Source organism: Homarus americanus, unplaced genomic scaffold, assembly GCF_018991925.1.
Source record: "Homarus americanus isolate GMGI-L3 unplaced genomic scaffold, GMGI_Hamer_2.0 scaffold54679, whole genome shotgun sequence".
NCBI classification, from domain to species: domain Eukaryota; kingdom Metazoa; phylum Arthropoda; class Malacostraca; order Decapoda; family Nephropidae; genus Homarus; species Homarus americanus.
In genome coordinates this window covers 560,553-579,947 of record NW_024722701.1, presented here as the reverse complement: position 1 = coordinate 579,947, position 19,395 = coordinate 560,553, and the positions used below count along the sequence as shown (strand labels likewise).

At 40.5% G+C, this 19,395-nt stretch overlaps 1 protein-coding gene across 1 annotated transcript in view; it reads left to right on the top strand.

Annotated features, from left to right (window-relative positions):
- The first annotated feature begins 1,110 nt into the window (after positions 1 to 1,110).
- The window catches only part of LOC121863031 (cell adhesion molecule 4-like), a 36,672-nt gene continuing 18,387 nt past the window's right edge, over positions 1,111 to 19,395 (top strand). Inside the window, exons 1-2 of the mRNA XM_042361490.1 lie at positions 1,111 to 1,162; positions 15,489 to 15,697. Of these exons, the coding sequence (XP_042217424.1) occupies positions 1,111 to 1,162; positions 15,489 to 15,697 (261 nt within the window). The remainder of the gene's footprint in view (positions 1,163 to 15,488; positions 15,698 to 19,395) is intronic.

The following is a 19,395-nucleotide window of genomic DNA, read 5'->3' as shown; positions in this document are numbered from 1 at the left end:
ACATAGGGAAACGGGGATGAGAAACACAAGGGGGTTATAGGGGAAACACAAGGGGAAACAGAGGAGGGGAACATAGAGGGAGGGAAACACAAGGGGAGGGGAAACACAGGGAAAGCACAAGGGGGATAACAGGGAAGGGGGAATACAGGGGGAGGGGAAACACAAGGGGGGGAGGGCAAAAATAAAAGAGTGTGAACAGGAAACCAATAATTGCAGTAGAGGAAAGAGAAGCGGACATTTAAATTATTTGGGGGGAATTATGAATGCAGGGGCAAGGGAGGGGAAGGAGGGAGGGAAGGAAGGAAGGAAGGAAGGAAGGAAGGAAGGAAGGAAGGAAGAAGAGAAAGGATGGAGGCAGGGAAACATTTGAATTATTTTAGGGAAATTTGGAATGTAAGCGAAGAAGATAGGGTAAAGAAGGAAGAAGAAGAAGAAGGAAGAGCAACAGAGGAAGGAAAAGAGAAGGAAGGCAGAATGGAGGAAGAGAAAGTAAAAGGAGAGAAAATTGGAAGGGAAGAGAGAAAGGAGGAGAGAATAGGAGGGGATATTGAATTGGCAACGAGAAACAGTGATAAAATAAACACTGGCTTCTCCTACTAGCAATCGTCTATTTATTCTATATAACTGTTTCTATTAGTATGTTTATGCTAGTCTCTAAATATATGACTATTACTACTATTTGAGTTTGTTTGTGTGTCTGAGTAGGTGTGTGAGTCATATGTGCTGATAGTCAGGTGTGTTTGTGTGTGTCCATTTGTGTTGATAGTCTGGTGTGTGTGTCCATATGTGCTGATAGTCAGGTGTGTGTGTGTCCATATGTGTTAATAGTCCGGTGTGTGTAGCCATATGTGTTGACAGTCAGGTATGTGAGCCATATATATGGTTACCAGATGTATAAAGAGCAATACCACTATTAAATGTGTTTATATACCTGGATTTATATATCTTATTTCACCTTTACCTAAATTTACATACCTGAACATGTGTCTATACAGGTAAATTTATATATACATTACTAATTACAGGTGTTGGTCCCCAGGTGTGTGAGTGAGGATGACGCAGACCCTGTGAGTGTGTGTGTGTGTGTGTGTGGTCACTATCACTACCACAATGTCGTCACCATTCTCCCACACCTTCACCATCCTCCTGCTGATCGTCTTTGGTAAGTAGTAACTCAATTTGTCCATATATAACATTGTAAGTAATTAGTTAAGTGATTATGTAAGTTAGTATTTAATTTAAGTAGATAATTAAGTATAAGTTGCTAGGTTTAGTTGTGAGTTGGGTTATATAAGTTCACTCGTCTCTTGGGAAATGTCAGTCTGGTTGTCATGGTTACAGTGTTTGTAAACAAATTTGATAGTGTAACATAAATACACACTGTTTACACTAACCAGCACATGTCCTGTATACTAACAATTACATACGTTTGGTATATTAACAAGAACATGCTGGTTAAACTAACAAGCATAGATATGTGTCAACCTAACAAAAACACACGAAGCATATTATTAAACAAACCTGTGCACACACACACACACACACACACACACACACACACACACACACACACACACACACCTGGCAAACTATCAAATGAACACAACTAATACACCAACAAACACACACACACACACCTGCCAAACTAACACACACACACCTGCCAAACCAACACACACATACACACACCTGTCACGGCACACCTGTTGAGAGGGAGACAGTCATCACTCAAACTAGCAACCAACAAAGGCTTTTCAACACCAGTTAACACCTGTTCTGACGTCACCACATATTAATTATTCACGTTACCTACATAATACCACATATCACTAGTGTGTGTGTGTGTGTGTGTGTGTTAAACATGACCATAGGTGTTAAACATGACCATAGGTGTTAAACATGACCATAGGTGTTAAACATGACCATAGGTGTTAAATATGACCATAAGTGTTAAACATGACCATAGGTGTTGAAACATGACCATAGGTGTTAAACTATGACCATAGGTGTTAAAACATGACCATAGGTGTTAAACATGACCATAGATGTTAAAATTACAACCATAGGTGTTAAACATGACCATAGGTGTTAAACATGACCATAGGTGTTAAACATGACCATAGGTGTTAAACATGACCATAGGTGTTAAAACATGACCATAGGTGTTAAACATGACCATAGATGTTAAACATGACCATAGGTGTTAAACATGACCATAGGTGTTAAACATGACCATAGGTGTTAAATATGACCATAGGTGTAAATATGACCATAAGTGTAAACATGACCATAGGTGTTAAACATGACCATAGGTGTTAAACATGACCATAGGTGTTAAACATGACCATAGGTGTTAAACATGACCATAGATGTTAAACATGACCATAGGTGTTAAACATGACCATAGGTAAGAAACATGACCATAGATGTTAAACATTACCATAGGTGTTAAACATGACCATAGGTGTTAAACATGACCATAGGTGTTAAACATGACCATAGGTGTTAAATATGACCATAGGTGTTAAATATACCATAAGTGTTAAACATGACCATAGGTGTTAAATGACTATAGGTGTTAAACATGACCATAGGTGTTAAACATGACCATAGGTGTTAAACATGACCATAGGTGTTAAACATGACCATAGGTGTTAAACATGACCATAGGTGTTAAACATGACCATAGGTGTTAAACATGACCATAGGTATTTAAGCATGACCATAGGTGTTAAGAAACATGACCATAGGTGTTAAACATGACCATAGGTGTTAAACATGACCATAGGTGTTAAACATGACCATAGATGTTAAACATGACCATAGGTGTTAAACATGACCATCGGTGTTAAACATGACCATAGGTGTTAAACATGACCATAGGTGTTAAACATGACCATAGGTGTTAAACATGACTTTTGAACTGAGTGATGTTAATATCCAGTGTATATACCTTTTATGTATAAATATTGAGTCATATACACAGGTATACGTTAATACACATAACACGGACGTCAAGCGGATATATTTGCAAGTCAAAAAGCAAACGTCAGGTCTGTAAAACACCGCCAACACATGTGGAATATCTGGTGTGTGTGTGTGTGTGTGTGTGTGTGTGTGTGTGTGTGTGTGTGTGTGTGTGTGTGTGTGTGTGTGTGTGTGTGTGCCATATTCTCTCTGTGCTTTCAGTATTGGGTTATACAGGATTACAGTAACGTATAAATTTTAAATATATAGTTTAGTTATATCCTGAAATATGAAGTCGCTTATTACTAAATATTTTCCACAGTATTACAAGTTCAGTGTGTGTGTGTGTGTGTTTATGTACGTATGTCTATGTATATGAGTATGTATGTATGTATGTATGTATGTATGTATTTTTATAATTTCTACTTACCTTACTATAATAAAAACATCTTCACTACACTTAACACCTATACATAAATACTCATATATACATAAGACTGAGGTCAATTATGTATACAAATAAATCCAATATTATGATTTTTTTTTGTAAGTAATAATAAAGTTTCCTTACATTAATATTACACTTTGCTTAGTTTTCATACGAGTTCATTTGTCGTTTTAATTATGTTCGTAGAAGTTTGGGTGAATGAACTTGGAGGAGAGACAAAAAATATTACACGGAAAATTTGAATATGAATATATAAGCTGAGTGTCTGTCTGTAGTGTGGAGGAAGGAGGAGGAGGAGGAGGAGGAGGAGGAGGAGGAGGAAGAGGAGGAGGAAGGAGGAGGAGGAGGAGGAAGAGGAGGAGGAGGAGGAGGAGGAAGAGGAGGAGGAGGAGGAAGAGGAGGAGGAGGAGGAGGAGGAAGCCACAATTTTCTTGTATGTATGTATGTATGTATATGTATGTATGTATGTATGTATGTATGTATGTATCATCACCATCATCATCATCATCATCATCATCATCATCATCATCATCATCATCATCATCATCATCATCATCATCATCATCATCATCATCGCCCAAAACTGCAGAGGTAATACCATGGACACACAGTGAGTCTTGCGGCTATAACTCAGGTGCTGTGTGTGTGTGTGTGTGCGTGTGTGTGTGTGTGTGTTTGTGTGTGTGTGTGTGTGCCGTGATAATGCAACTCGGTACACACAAGGATTTAGTCTGGCCTCCATTGCACTCACATCCACTCCCCCCACCTATTCTCAGCTGGGTCGACTAGGTGGGGAGAGTGGGAGAGGAAGGAGGAGGAGGGAGGGTAGGGGGGTCTAAGTGCTGTCATCACCTGAACAGCTACCAACTCATGGGCACGTACGGCTGACAGCTTACACGTGTTGATGTTGTGTTATCCTGACAGCGATGCCTAAGTTTCAAGGTCTGATCCTCTTACGATGAACCAGGAAGTTGAGGGATTAGAAAAACCTGAGACCTTCCTACACATGGACATAAGGACACAGTGGGTGATACACTGTCCTGCTGTCACCCATCTCAACACCACAATGGCTAGGAGACAAGAGGCGTTCATCGATAAACACTTGTTGTGATTGTGTAACAGTCCAATGGTACAGGGAGAACTGAAGAGGAAGTACAGTATATGATAGTGGGTCACAGGGACAGTAGGCCATCCTGATGTGGTCTTTACCTGAGGAACATTCACTCGTGTTAGTCCACAGTTCCAGAATGTTTGGTACTCTACAGGTGTTCCGGATGCGCTAATATCTCCAGTTAGATTACATGATCTGGTAACTCATTCGTGTACAGAACTGTCACAATGTCAAAATAACGAGTAATTTTAAGTTTTATTCGAGTAGATATTTTTTAATTATGTTAGTAATGTGTTCCGAGTACTGTTAGGCTATTGTACCAACATATGACAGACAACTGAATATTTTCTCAATATTTCGTCAGTGTTTCAAATAAACCAAAGACAAGGAAACAGGTGACGATAACTGCAACTGTACCTGTGTGGATACTGTGCTTACTGAACCTAATGACAAACACAGCTAAATAACCAAAACCCAACCAAAACCCAACCAAACCCAACCAAACCCAACCAAACCCAACCAAAACCCAACCAAACCCAACCAAACCCAACCAAACCCAACCAAACCCAACCAAACCCAACCAAACCCAACCAAACCCAACCAAACCCAACTTCCAATGTTACTTTTAACCTCATAACAAAACCCAGCTTACCTAAACTACTCGAATTTAATCTTGTTTCATCACTAAGTACAAGAACAACTATAGTGAATCCGATCCCCTTAATTACGTTACCTGGCAGAGAACACCTGAGTAAAGAGGATCACAGGTAGTTACTCATATTAACATAAACAATGGAATCTAATCCTATGTCCTACTTTAATGCTGTTTCATAAGATAGATAGATAGATAGATAGATAGATAGATAGATAGATAGATAGATAGATAGACAGACAGACAGACAGACAGACAGACAGACAGACAGACAGACAGACAGACAGACAGATCTCCAGAATGCTTTTAACATTTGGCTGAAAACACAAGTATTAAAGTGGTCATTATTTAAGAGATCATTGGTGGAGGAAAGTTACCTCACTCTCCTCACTCTCCTCACCCCTACCAGTCATTTTACCTCACTCTCCTCACTCTCCTCACTTATCTCTCACTACTAACCACTTACTAACTGTGTAGGCTTCACCAGTTATTAGTTTTGATCCTGTTATCTTGCTAGTTGCTAGTTTTGTAGGAGTTATTACTATGTAGAAATGAGTAGAAATGACTAGTTTTTATTTTTGTAGTGTGTGTGTGTGTGTGTGTGTGTGTGTGTGTGTGTGTGTGTGTGTGTGTGTGTGTGTGTGTGTGTGTGTGTGTGTGTGTGTGTGTGTGTGTGTGTGTGTATGTGTGTGTGTGTGTGTGTGTGTAAAGTGTGTGTGTGTGTGTGTGTGTGTGTGTGTGTGTGTGTGTGTATGTGTGTGTGTGTGTGTGTTTGTGTATCTTAGTCTGTATGTGTGTGTGTGTGTATCTTTTAGTCTGTGTATGTGTGTGGGGTGTGTGTGTGTGTGTGTGTGTGTGTGTGTGTGTGTATCTTAGGTCTGTGTATGTGTGTAACTGCATATATTTACCTTGCATGTGTGTAGGTGTTTTAAGTCTGTGTTTTATAAAAGCATAACTCACTCGCCTATGTCAATAAATGTGGTTGGTGTGTGAGTGAACATGGGGGGTTGGAAATGGTGTAGTATTTACAGTCATAGGGAGAGAAGAGACGCCACATTTATTACACATGAAATTACTGGTAGGTTAGGGGTTAGGTTAGGTTAGGTTTGGTTAGGTTTGGTTTGGTTAGGTTAGGTTTGGTTAGGTTTGGTTTGGTTTGGTTAGGTTAGGTTTGGTTAGGTTTGGTTAGGTTTGGTTAGGTTAGGTTAGGTTAGGTTAGGTTAGGTTAGGTCTACATCTAGTAACGTGTACGTAATTCCTCTAGCAACAACAACAACAACAACAACAACAGTAATAAGCTAACTAACACACTCTACATTTCCTCACGGTATTAAACCATTATAAGCTTCACTAAGTCGACGAGAAGTGATGGAATTTCATACGATACTATTATTTCTTTCTACAAATTTACCAGAAAAAGAAAAGACCTTAATTTACTACGCTCTGATCCCTCCCTAATCCATATGGCAATCTCCACTTATTTCTTGTTGTTAATTGTGTCAAATGCTCGTAAGATATAGTTTATTTTATCTTTTATTACTGTTTTATTTATAGTTCTTGTCTTTATTTTCGTTGTTTTAATTTTTGTTGGAGTTGTTATCGGTTTTTGTTTTCATTCCTCTCGCGCTAATTGAGAATCTCCTTTTCTAAATTTACACCGCTGCTTTTAAGGGTTCACATCAGGAATTTAATGTTGAAATGATGCTGTTTTGTGTATGCCTCTGTGAGTATGTAATAATAATAATAATAATAATTAACGGTTTATTGAAAAAGTTCTGCAGCCCGAAGGCTGAAAATATACATTGGACATAAATGACTTATTACATACATTGGTGGTTTAACAAAAGCCTTCATTAGAGAAAGGTAAAGGAACATACAGTGAACATACAGATTAATGTAGGTGTTGAACAGCAAACTCGTAGTGTAGTAACTCCCTCCCAGATGGTGTAAGGAGGAACTCACGTGGTGTAGTAGTTCCCTCAGATGGTGTTATGAGGGACCTGGCGTGGTGTAGTAATTCCCTCGCAGATGGTGTTATGAGGGGCCTCACGTGGTGTAGTAATTCCCTCACAGATGGTGTTATGAGGGACCTCACGTGGTGTAGTAATTACCTCACAGATGATGTTATGAGGGACCTCACGTGGTGTAGTAATTACCTCACAGATGGTGTTGTGAGGCACCTCACGTGGTGTAGTAATTACCTCACAGATGGTGTTATGAGGGGCCTCACGTGGTGTAGTAATCCCTCACAGATGGTGTTATGAGGGACCTCACGTGGTGTAGTAATTACCTCACAGATGGTGTGATGAGGGACTTGACGTGGTGTAGTAATTCCCTCACATATGGTGTTATGAGGGTCATGTGGTGTAGTAATTCCCTCACAGATGGTGTTATATGAGTGAGGTTTGGTCCCAGGCCTTCCTATCGTAGACGGATTAACACATCGGTGGTTGTTGTTGGGTCTCGCGGGCCGTTATCACTGGGTACCTGGGACCTCACTGTGTGAAGGTTAACTTGGGTACGACTGTTACTGTTGAGTTGTTCTCACTGACTTAAACACTGTTCACCACTGTTCACCTCTGTTTAACACTGGTTCCGTTCCTTTCCTAAATGAAATTGTAACTTCTGGCGAGAACTTGTTGATATTCCTGTGGGGAGGAGGGTTCAGGGGAAGGGGTTGGTATGGGCCAACTTAACAGTTGACCTGGCTGCTCCGAGAGGAGCGCCAGGTACGTCTTGACCCTTCGGTGGTCAAGGATGTAGTCAAGGATGTATGTGTGTGTGCGTGTGTGTGTGTGTGTGTGTGTATACTTATATGTCTGCGAGGATAATAATCAATGTCATATCAGATTCCAACGTTTGAACTTGCGTAAACAAAATACCGCCATATTGGAGGGATATGTTCCTATAAAATATTCCGGCCATTCCTCTACCAACTTATTCAATTCTACAAATAATTTATCGTGGCGTCAATAATTCGATTATGACATAAAAAAAAGTATTTGAATTCACGGGAAAACTTATATATTTTCGCTTTAGAAGTGAGTGAAATAATAGCGGCAAAGAGATGACTTAAACTTTGTCCGAAGGTGTATTGAACAGTGGTAATCAAATTTTCAATATCTAAGAATAAATAACATAAATAACACACATGTAATTAAATTTTAATCCATCTTAGCCAAGTTAAATAATATCTATTTACCTTAAGTTGTTTTTCGCCAGAATGCCTCATCGACTTCTGATTCTAACACCGTCTGAAAAGTTTTAGGGTCGTATCCTCGCAGTAAACAGTGTGGCTGCTGGCTCCTATAGTGAAATAAACAAACGATTCACCTGAGTTCAGAGGCGTTTATTTCTGTGTTCTAATCTCGACTCCCGCCTATTTCTGCCTACAGTATTTGGAACTCGTTAGTCGCTACACAACTTTTGATAATTTTCGACTATAATATTGAAAGGTTATTTTTAAATGGCTGTACACTTTACTTCCACCCTTATTATTGTTATGTGTGAGGGTGGGAAGAGGGTGTGAGAGTGAGGAGGGTGGAGAGGGTGGAAGGGTGTGTGATAGGAGGAGGGTGGGAAGGGTGTGTGATGGGAGGAGGGTGGGAAGGGTGTGTGAGAGTGAGGAGGGTGGAGAGGGTGGAAGGGTGTGTGATGGGAGGAGGGTGGGAAGGGTGTGTGATGGGAGGAGGGTGGGAAGGGTGTGTGAGAGGGAGCAGCGTGGAAAAAGTTTGTTTGTAGAGTGAGAAGAGTGGATTAGGTTAGATTAGGTTAGGTTAGGTTAGGTTAGGTTAGGTTAGGTTAGAGTTAATGTCTATAGAACATTGTATCCTTGTTATAGTGTTGCCTTCAGGTGTGTGAATTATGGGTTCGAATGCCAGGTGTGTTATGAGCAGGTATGGAGATGGTTGACAGGTGTGTATATACTGTAGGTGAAGGAGAGAGAGAGAGAGAGAGAGAGAGAGAGAGAGAGAGAGAGAGAGAGAGACTGTAATCCATCAACTTTACAGACAGACAGACAGACAGATAAAGATAGCTAGCAATACACACACACACACACACACACACACACACACACCACCTTCACCTATCCTCTCACCTACGTCTTATCTACTTCAGTTATTTACATTATTCCTCTTATTTTCACTTCACACTCTCTGCCTGTCTGCCTCCTTCCCTCTGCCTCCATGTGTGACGTCAGATGTTGTATACTGTTACCTATTTGGATATGTTAAGTATATTCATATATGCGTGTCTGGATTCATACATGTATGCATTGATGAGTCTGTGTATGTATGTTGTCTGAAGTATATACTTATTTATTTACCGTATATACAAGTGTTAATTCATACATACATATATACAGTGGAGGTTCACAATTCAGGTCATCTAATATACATATATGCATATATACATACATACACACATACATACATATATACATACATATACATACATGCATACATACATACATACATACATACATACATACATACATACATACATACATACAGTAATATTGTAGAGTGAACATGTCGCGCGTGTGTGTGTGTGTGTGTGTGTGTGTGTGTGTCTCCCAACCTGTGTGTATCTGTCAAGGAGAGAGAGACAAAGAGACAGAGAGAGACAGAGAGAGAGCCAGGAGTTGATGAGGTCTCACTGGTAACCGTCTACACAGGTTCAAGTATTAACCCTCGCTGGACACCGAGCCATTAACTCACGTTACGTCTATAATGGCGCACCACTCTGTCTTGAGGAAGCCATTGAAGGCCCCTTAGCTCCTCCAGTGGCCAAGAATGTGATGGTTCCCCCCACCTCGACACACGACCTACATTCGTCTCTGTTCAACATTTAACATTCAAATCACATTCAGGTTTAGGTTAGGTTAGGTTAGGGTAGGTTAGGTTTAGGTTAAGTTTGGTTTGGGTAGGTTAGGTTTGGTTAGGTTAGGTTAGGTTAGGTTAGGTTTAGGTTAGGTTAGGTTAGGTTAGGTTTAGGTTAGGTTAGGTTAGGTTAGGGTAGGTTAGGTTTAGGTTTGGTTAGGGTAGGTTAGGTTTAGGTTAGGTTAGGTTAGGGTAGGTTAGGTTTAGGCTAGGTTAAGTTAGGTTAGGTTAGGTTAAGTTAGGTTACCGCTCCCCCACTATTGACTCACCACGCTTTATATTGTCGTTAAACCTTTATCGGTAATACCATCAACTCTTTTCCTCCTCTCACAGGGAAACTTTCTGATAGACCGATAGATATTTGGGGGAAATTGGCAAGTTTATTACACCTTGTCTTTACCTGAGTTTAAATTAATACCTGTGTGTATGGGTGATATATGTATAGTTTAACCCTTTGAAGACGATGATTTAACCCTTTGAAGACGATGATTTAACCCTTTGAAGACGATGGTTTAACCCTTTGAAGACGATGATTTAACCCTTTGAAGACGATGATTTAACCCTTTGAAGACGATGATTTAACCTTTGAAGACGATGATTTAACCCTTTGAAGACGATGATTTAACCCTTTGAAGACGATGATTTAACCCTTTGAAGACGATGGTTTAATCACTTAGAAGACGATGATTTAACCTTTGAAGACGATGAAACTTGAGACGATGGTTTAACTTTGAAGACGTGATTTAACCTTGAAGACGATGGTTTACCTTTACGATGATTTACGAAGGATGTTAACTTGACGATGGTTAACTTTGAAGACGATGATTAACCTTGAAGAGATGTTTAACTTGACGAGTGATTTAACCGGAAGACGTGAACCGACAACGTTTTAACCTTAAGACGATGGTAACCTTGAGACGATGAAACCTAAGAGAATTTAACCTTTGAAGACGATGATTTAACAGAGTTTAATTGAGGATGATTTAACCTTGAAGACGATGATTTCCTTTGAAGACGATGTTTAACTTGAAGACGATGATTAACCTGAAGACGATGTTTAACCTGAAGATGGTAATCACTTAGAAAGTAATTAAGGCGAAAAGTAATTGAATTAAAAGTATATATAGTTTTATAAAATAGAGATAAAGAAAAGGGTCCATAACATACTGTAATAAATAGGTAAAATAACTAAGAAAAATGGGTCGTAAGATGGTTTTAGTCCTAATGGGTTTCAGTCCTAATGGGTTTTAGTCCTAATGGGTTTCTAATGGGTTTCAGTCCTAATGGGAGTGTGGAGAAGGAGTGTGGGGCTCTGTCAATGTATTAACAAACTCATCCATACACACACACATACGGTAGGAAATTCTATCTGTCTGTTGTCTCTCTGTCTGTCTGTCTGTCTGTCAATATATACGCTTCTCTCTGGTGTAAGTTTAGTCAACAATATAAACTGACAATAAATCTGACATTGTTTATATGTGTCATCCTTGGGAGAGGTTCTTCAGAGGGGTACAGGAACTGGTCCACCATTACATTGACAAACTTCATCTCATTTTCTCATTTACCACAAAATTTATGTCTTTTATTATGTTTTCCTGATGTTATGAACGTCTTGGATGACTGAATTTAAACTAGGAAAGTGCTTAGTGGTTAGATTATGTCTCACACGCAGGGTAGGGTCACAGGATCGATTCCCGGCCAGAGTGGGGGGCTGACTTCCCTCCCTGTGGGTTAACTCTTATGCACTCATTAATAATTAAGGACACTATAGGGTGTCTTAGATGGTGGAACAACCCTTGGGTGGACCAGCATCCTGCCAGGGGGGTGGAGTAACCCACTAGCTGCTGAATGATGGTGGAACAACCCTTGGGTGGACCAGCATCCTGCCAGGGTGGTGGAGTAACCCACTAGCTGCTGAATGATGGTGGAACAACCCTTGGGTGGACCAGCATCCTGCCAGGTGGTGGAGTAACCCACTAGCTGCTGAATGATGGTGGAACAACCCTTGGGTGGACCAGCATCCTGCCAGGGTGGTGGAGTAACCCACTAGCTGCTGAATGATGGTGGAACAACCCTTGGGTGGACCAGCATCCTGCCAGGGTGGTGGAGTAACCCACTAGCTGCTGAACACCAAGAACAAGTGATCAGTACCTACCTGGCCTCCCTAGACAATAATTAAAAAAACTTACCTGAACGAGACAAAGAACAAATTAATAAGATAACTCAGTAGTCGTTCATCTCCCCGGTAAAGACCGCCCCTTCCTCAACTCATTAACATCAAGCGGCTGTAAAGTAATGGGTGTTTGTATTGCATCTCTGTCGGGGTCTTTAGGCAACACGAATTTATGAGGTGTCTTGTGTTGTGGGGGGCTGTATATTTTTTTGAGCTTCACGTGTTAATAGCTGGTGTGTAGTGGGTGTAGGTGTAGAGAGGATGTGTAGATGTGTAGGTGGTGGGGTGTAGGTGTAACGGTCAGCATGCTCGCCTCGCAAGCAAATAGTCCTGGAGTCGATCCCCAGGCAGGGTGAAACTATGGGCAAGTTTCTTTACGCCATTTGCCTCTGTCTACCCAGCAGTAATTGGGAACTTGGATGTTAATCGATTTACGGATCGTGTTCTGGGGTAATGGTTAGCCAGTGCAGTTGGTGAGTTGTCCGGTCTTCTTGTAATCTTCCTTGATACTGGGTCATACAGCTCGTTAACACAGGGTGTGGTCGATGTGTTGGCGACAGCTTCTACACCTTAAACAAATTCATGCCTTGGTGACCCTAGGGCCGGCCATCCTCAAACACGAGGGGCAACCATTATTGTGTTAGGTGTGGGTGTGGGGAGGACTGGCTGGGGTGTGGGGAGGACGGGTTGGGGGAGTGTGGGGAGGACTGGCTGGGGGGGTGTGGAGGACAGGTTAGGGGGTGGTGGGTGTAGGTGTGTGGGTGTGGGGAGGACTGGCTGGGGTGGTGGGTGTAGGTGTGGGTGTGGGGAGGACGGCCGGGGGGGGTGTGGGTGTGGGTGTGGGGAGGACTGGCTGGGGGGGGTGTGGGTGTGGTGTGGGTGTGGGGAGGACGGCTGGGGGGGTGTGGGTGTGGCTGGGGTGTGGGGAGGACGGGCTGGGGTGTGGTGTAGCTGGTGTGGGGAGGACGGGCTGGGGGTGTGGGCACAGCTGGGGTGTGGGGAGGACCTTGGGGTAGCTGGTCATGGAGACAGGAGACGTTGGAATGGATTCTGCGAAATCAGGTCCCATCTGTGACGCCACCAGAGGAACTGTCAACAGAACGACGTGGATCTGGCGAGGCACTCAGAAATATTAGGCTGTGAATTATGCTGTTAAGTCGCAATTTTCGGGAGTAAAGAATTACATTACGTCGTACTGCATTACATAGAGATATACGGTAAATCCTCCGAAGCAGAAAATTAGGTTCGGGGAATCACCCACACCGGAACACTAGAGTATTTAGTAATGAACCTGTGTTAGTTCCTGGAGGATTTTTTTTTTACGAGTGAGAATGAATCGGTCCCGTAGGCCTGGCCGTCCTTAAGGGGTCGTGTGGGCCTGGCCGTCCTTAAGGGGTCGTGTGGGCCTGGCCGTCCTTAAGGGGTCGTGTGGGCCTGGCCGTCCTTAAGGGGTCGTCTGGGCACAATACACGAGGCCCTATTAAGTGTACTCTTCCTTTTTTAAAACACAAAAGGAGGCACCACGACAGACACTGCACACGACCACCTTCAATTCCCTAACTGTAAAATCAGGTACCCATTTTACATCTGGGGGTTACCCTGGACACGAACCAGCAACTCTAGGACAGTTCGTATTTCAGCAAACAAGGTCATTCGAGCATTTTATTTGTTTATTATTTACACTACTAAGTATAAACATTTATCAACACTAGACGGTATATCAACCTCTTCTCTGTGTTTACAAGAGTTCACCGTCAGAGGAGTGTGTTAGCTGACCCGCCTTAGACAAGTGCTGTATAAGGAACTGCCACGCCCTTAAAAAAATAGCTGCCCTTCTCTCTGTTCTAACTAGGGGAAAAAGAATGTGTTCTAATTGAGTGTGTGGTGATGCTGTTATGTTTAGTGTGTGTTGGGAGTGTGTTGCGTTTAGTGTATTTTGAGTGTGTTGTGTTTAGTGTGTGTTGAGTGTGTTGCGTTTAGTGTATTTTGAGTGTGTTGTGTTTAGTGTGCGTTGAGTGGGTATAATGTTTATATTAAGAGTATAGATGATGAAGGTATTATTATCATTCATTAGAGAAATAAAGTTTACATGACTTAGGTTAGGTTAGGTTAGGTTAGGTTAGGTTAGGTTAGGTTAGGTTAGGCCCTCACTCACTACAGCAGCTATCTGTTGTTTTAAAACTTGTCTAAATTCTTCCCAAGACTTCCTAAATCGACTGAAATGCTCCTCCTCCTCCTTCTTCTTCTGTTTCTTCTTCTTCTTCTTCTGTTTCTTCTTCTTCTTCTTCTTCTTCTTCTTCTTCTTCTTCTTCTTCTTCTTCGTTCTTCTTCTTCTTCTGTTTCTTCTTCTTCTTCTTCTGTTTCTTCTTCTTCTTCTTCTTCTTCTTCTTCTTCTTCTTCTTCTTCTTCTTCGTAAGTTTGACTCTTTCGAATGCAATATCCCAGTTAATACAATCCTACTTTTGTGTTCCTCCTCCTCTTCCTTCTCCTCTTCATCCTCCTCTTCCTCCTCCTCTTCCTCCTGCTCTTCCTCCTACTCTTCCTCTTTCTCTTTCTTCAACCCACACATTTTCTTCCTCATCCACACCCTAGTCTTCCCCTCCTCTTCCTCCTCCTCCTCCTCTTTATTTCTTCCCCTTCCTCTTTCTCCTCCTTTTTCCTCCTCTTCCTCCTTCACCTCCTCTTTCCTTCTTCCCCTTCCTCCGTCTTCATTCCACACAAATTTTCTTCCTCATACACACCCTTGTCTTCCCCTCCTCTTCCTCCTCCTCCTTCTTCTTCTTTCCCTCCTCTTCCTCCTCCTCCTTCTTCTTCTCCTGCTGCTCTTCTTCCTCCTTCTTCAAACCAACACACACTCTTACCACCCACATGCAGCCTTTAAACTCTCTCTCTCTCTCCACGGCCTCTCAGAGTGCAAAGTTCCCTCGTGTGTCAACAAGACCGTGTATATGGTACAGGAGTATGGCAAGGCTCCAGTAGTTTGAAGTGTTGCCGCCAGGGGGAAGTCTCTCACGCCAGCCAGAATGTAAACAAAGAATCTTACGTTTCTTTTATCCGAATGCTTGTGGAGGATGTTATTCCTACAACACTGGTGGTGGTGGTGGTGTTATTACTACATCTTCAACTACCACCAGGTCACTATCACCTCCAGGTATATAAAACAGGTCACTATCACCTCCAGGTATATAAAACAGGTCACCTCCAGGTATATAAACAATAATAACATAAAACATCTCTTTCTCTCTTCCCTTCAGGATCTTCGGCGGCGTTAGAGATCCAGGAGGTGCAGGTGCCACGGTACAAGGTGAGAGGGTCGCGGGCTGAACTCTCCTGCAGGTACACGCTGGCCAACGCTACACTCTACAGTCTCAAGTGGTACAAGGGAGACAAGCTCTTCTATCAGTATATCCCCGCTAACAACGTCACCAAGAACACCTTTAATGTCGCTGGTGTTAATATTGACGTGAGTGATTCTGTTTTTTTGTCTGTGTGTGTGTGTGTGTGTGTGTGTGTGTGTGTGTGTGTGTGTGTGTGTGTGTGTGTGTGTGTGTGTGTGTAAATGTGTGTGAAAGAGAGTATGCTTCTGTGTGTATGTGTGTGTTTGTAAATGCTCATGTGTACATGTATGTGTGTGTTTTTGCAATGCTCGTGTATGTCTGTATAATATAGCGCACATGTGTTTATGGTAATTCACAGAGACTTCACTACCATCTATCGTAAATCCTGACATAAATGAATTTACCTTATCTTACCTGAGAAAACGTTAATTACATATGACCTCACCTTATCTTACCTGAGAAAACGTTAATTACATGACCTCACCTTATCTTACCTGAGAAAACGTTAATTACATGACCTCACCTTATCTTACCTGAGAAAACGTTTATTACATGATCTCACATTATCTTACCTGAGAAAACGTTAATTACATGACCTCACATTATCTTATGAGTATCTGTAGTCTAAGTTATGGTATAATTCCCTCATTATCATAGTATCTTTAATTATAGTGACTTTTTGGCTATTGTTTTTGCATCTAGTGTGTGAAAATAGCCCAAGATCTATTATTAGAGACTATTATTAGGCGCTATTTTCACCGTATGATTTTAATGGTATATTTATTAATGAATGTTGTTGTTAAATGAAGTTGTTAAATCCCGGTTGTAAAAACAAATGGTCTCACGTTATATCGAGGTTCTGTTAGATGTGAAACCTCCACATAATAAACTATATCGAGATGAAAATCCGTTGTATCGAGAATCCGTTATATCAGAACTCCCATATAACGGATTATAATGGGGAAAGAAGTTCGTTATATAAAGATTTCACTATATACCATCCAGTTTCGTGACGTAATTGATGACGTGGGTTGGGCATCATTGGTTGACTGTATAGAATGACGTAATTGATGACGTGGGTTGGTCATCATGGGTTGACTGTAGAGAATGACGTAATTGATGACGTGGGTTGGTCATCATGGGTCGAGGAGGATGGGTTGTGGACACAGGCTGGCAAATTGTCAATGAAAATTAATCATGCGTGTTATAACCTGTCATTTTTTTTATTTGGATAGAGAATTAAATTATTATATGACACACACACACACACACACACACACACACACACTCATACCCTGAATGGTTCACTATAGGAGTCCTCACGTTAGGTTAGATTAGGTTAGGTCAATGAGTCTTATCTTTAAAATAAACTAAATGGTTTATATTATATAACAAGGAGACCTGTTTATACATTAACCTCAAAAACAATTAAATCAACATTAAAAAACTATAAATAAAATAGCTTCAAAAACCAGGATTATAAAGGAAGTAAAAGGAATCATGTAAACAAGAGACGTAAAGGTGGGGTTTAGAGACACGAAGGAGGATCCAAGACCATCAAGGCTCACCTGCGTGGTTCTGGTGTTTATTTTAATCAAGGACGTTGTCACAGGAGATAAACAACAAGACGGATCTCTTCCCCTTTTAGATGCCGCTATTTGTAAACTTCGTCGTCTTAAGAGATGAAGAGAGATGCAACGACATTTAAAGAGACGTTTACCAGACAGACACACGGAGAAAAACAAGGCTGGGGATCTGTTTGACGATAATAGACGACACAGTTTGTTAATGAAGACTTTTATCAGAGTAGAGTAACAAATGACGATCACATTAAGAGCTTATAATAACAAATGACGATCACATCAACAGTATATAATAACAAATGACGATCACATTAACAGCTTATAATAACAAATGACGATCACATTAAGAGCTTATAATAACAAATGACGATCACATTAACAGCTTATAATAACAAATGACGATCACATTAACAGCTTATAATAACAAATGACGATCACATTAACAGCTTATAATAACAAATGACGATCACATTAACAGCTTATAATAACAAATGACGATCACATTAACAGATCTTATTATAATAACAAATGACGATCACATTAACAGCTTATAATAACAAATGACGATCACATTAACAGCTTATAATAACAAATGACGATCACATTAACAGCTTATAATAACAAATGACGATCACATTAACAGCTTATAATAACAAATGACGATCACATTAACAGCTTATAATAACAAATGACGATCACATTAACAGCTTATAATAACAAATGACGATCACATTAACAGCTTATAATAACAAATGACGATCACATTAACAGCTTATAATAACAAATGACGATCACATTAACAGCTTATAATAACAAATGACGATCACATTAACAGCTTATAATAACAAATGACGATCACATTAACAGCTTATAATAACAAATGACGATCACATTAACAGCTTATAATAACAAATGACGATCACATTAAGAGCATAATAACAAATGACGATCACATTAACAGCTTATAATAACAAATGACGATCAAACATTAAAAGACGATCACATTAACAATAACAAATGACGATCATTAACAGCTTATAATAACAAATGACGATCACATTAATGACTTATAATAACAAATGACGATCACATTAACAGCTTATAATAACAAATGACGATCACATTAAGAGCATAATAACAAATGACGATCACATTAACAGCTTATAATAACAAATGACGATCACATTAACAGCTTATAATAACAAATGACGATCACATTAACAGCTTATAATAACAAATGACGATCACATTAACAGCTTATAATAACAAATGACGATCACATTAACAGCTTATAATAACAAATGACGATCACATTAAGAGCTTATAATAACAAATGACGATCACATTAACAGCTTATAATAACAAATGACGATCACATTAACAGCTTATAATAACAAATGACGATCACATTAACAGTATATAATAACAAATGACGATCACATTAAGAGCTTATAATAACAAATGACGATCACATCAACAGTATATAATAACAAATGACGATCACATTAACAGTATATAATAACAAATGACGATCACATTAAGAGCTTATAATAACAAATGACGATCACATCAACAGCATATAATAACAAATGACGATCACATTAACAGTATATAATAACAAATGACGATCACATTAACAGTATATAATAACAAATGACGATCACATTCAGGAAATAAGCAACCATAAGCACAGAAGAACAATAATAAAACAATAAAAATATAGAAAGGAGTAAATAAACCACGAGACAGAAGACAATAACAATGGGAAGCACAGACGAGGACAACAGACGAGAACAACAGACGAGAACAACAGACGAGAACAACAGACGAGGACAACAGACGAGAACAACAGACGAGAACAACAGACGAGAACAACAGACGAGAACAACAGACGAGAACAACAGACGAGGACAACAGACGAGAACAACAGACGAGAACAACAGACGAGACTTTCTGTGATCAAACACTGCCGAAGAAATTGAAGGTGTGTGTGTGTGTGTGTGTGAGAGAGACCCGAGCTAGCTGATGTAGGGAGGTGACTGCTGGCCGGCGAGGATAACGGGAGGAAAATGAGGACAGTAAGGTGAGGCGAGAGAATTCCTGGGTGGATACCGAGTCACACAAGGACGGGATTGTATTACCAAGCAGAGGTATTCGTAGGAGGGAGGATTGTCACACGTATTGGGGAGAAAATGAAAAGAAGGGGAGGAAGAGGTACCGTGGACAGGTTGCCAGGGAAA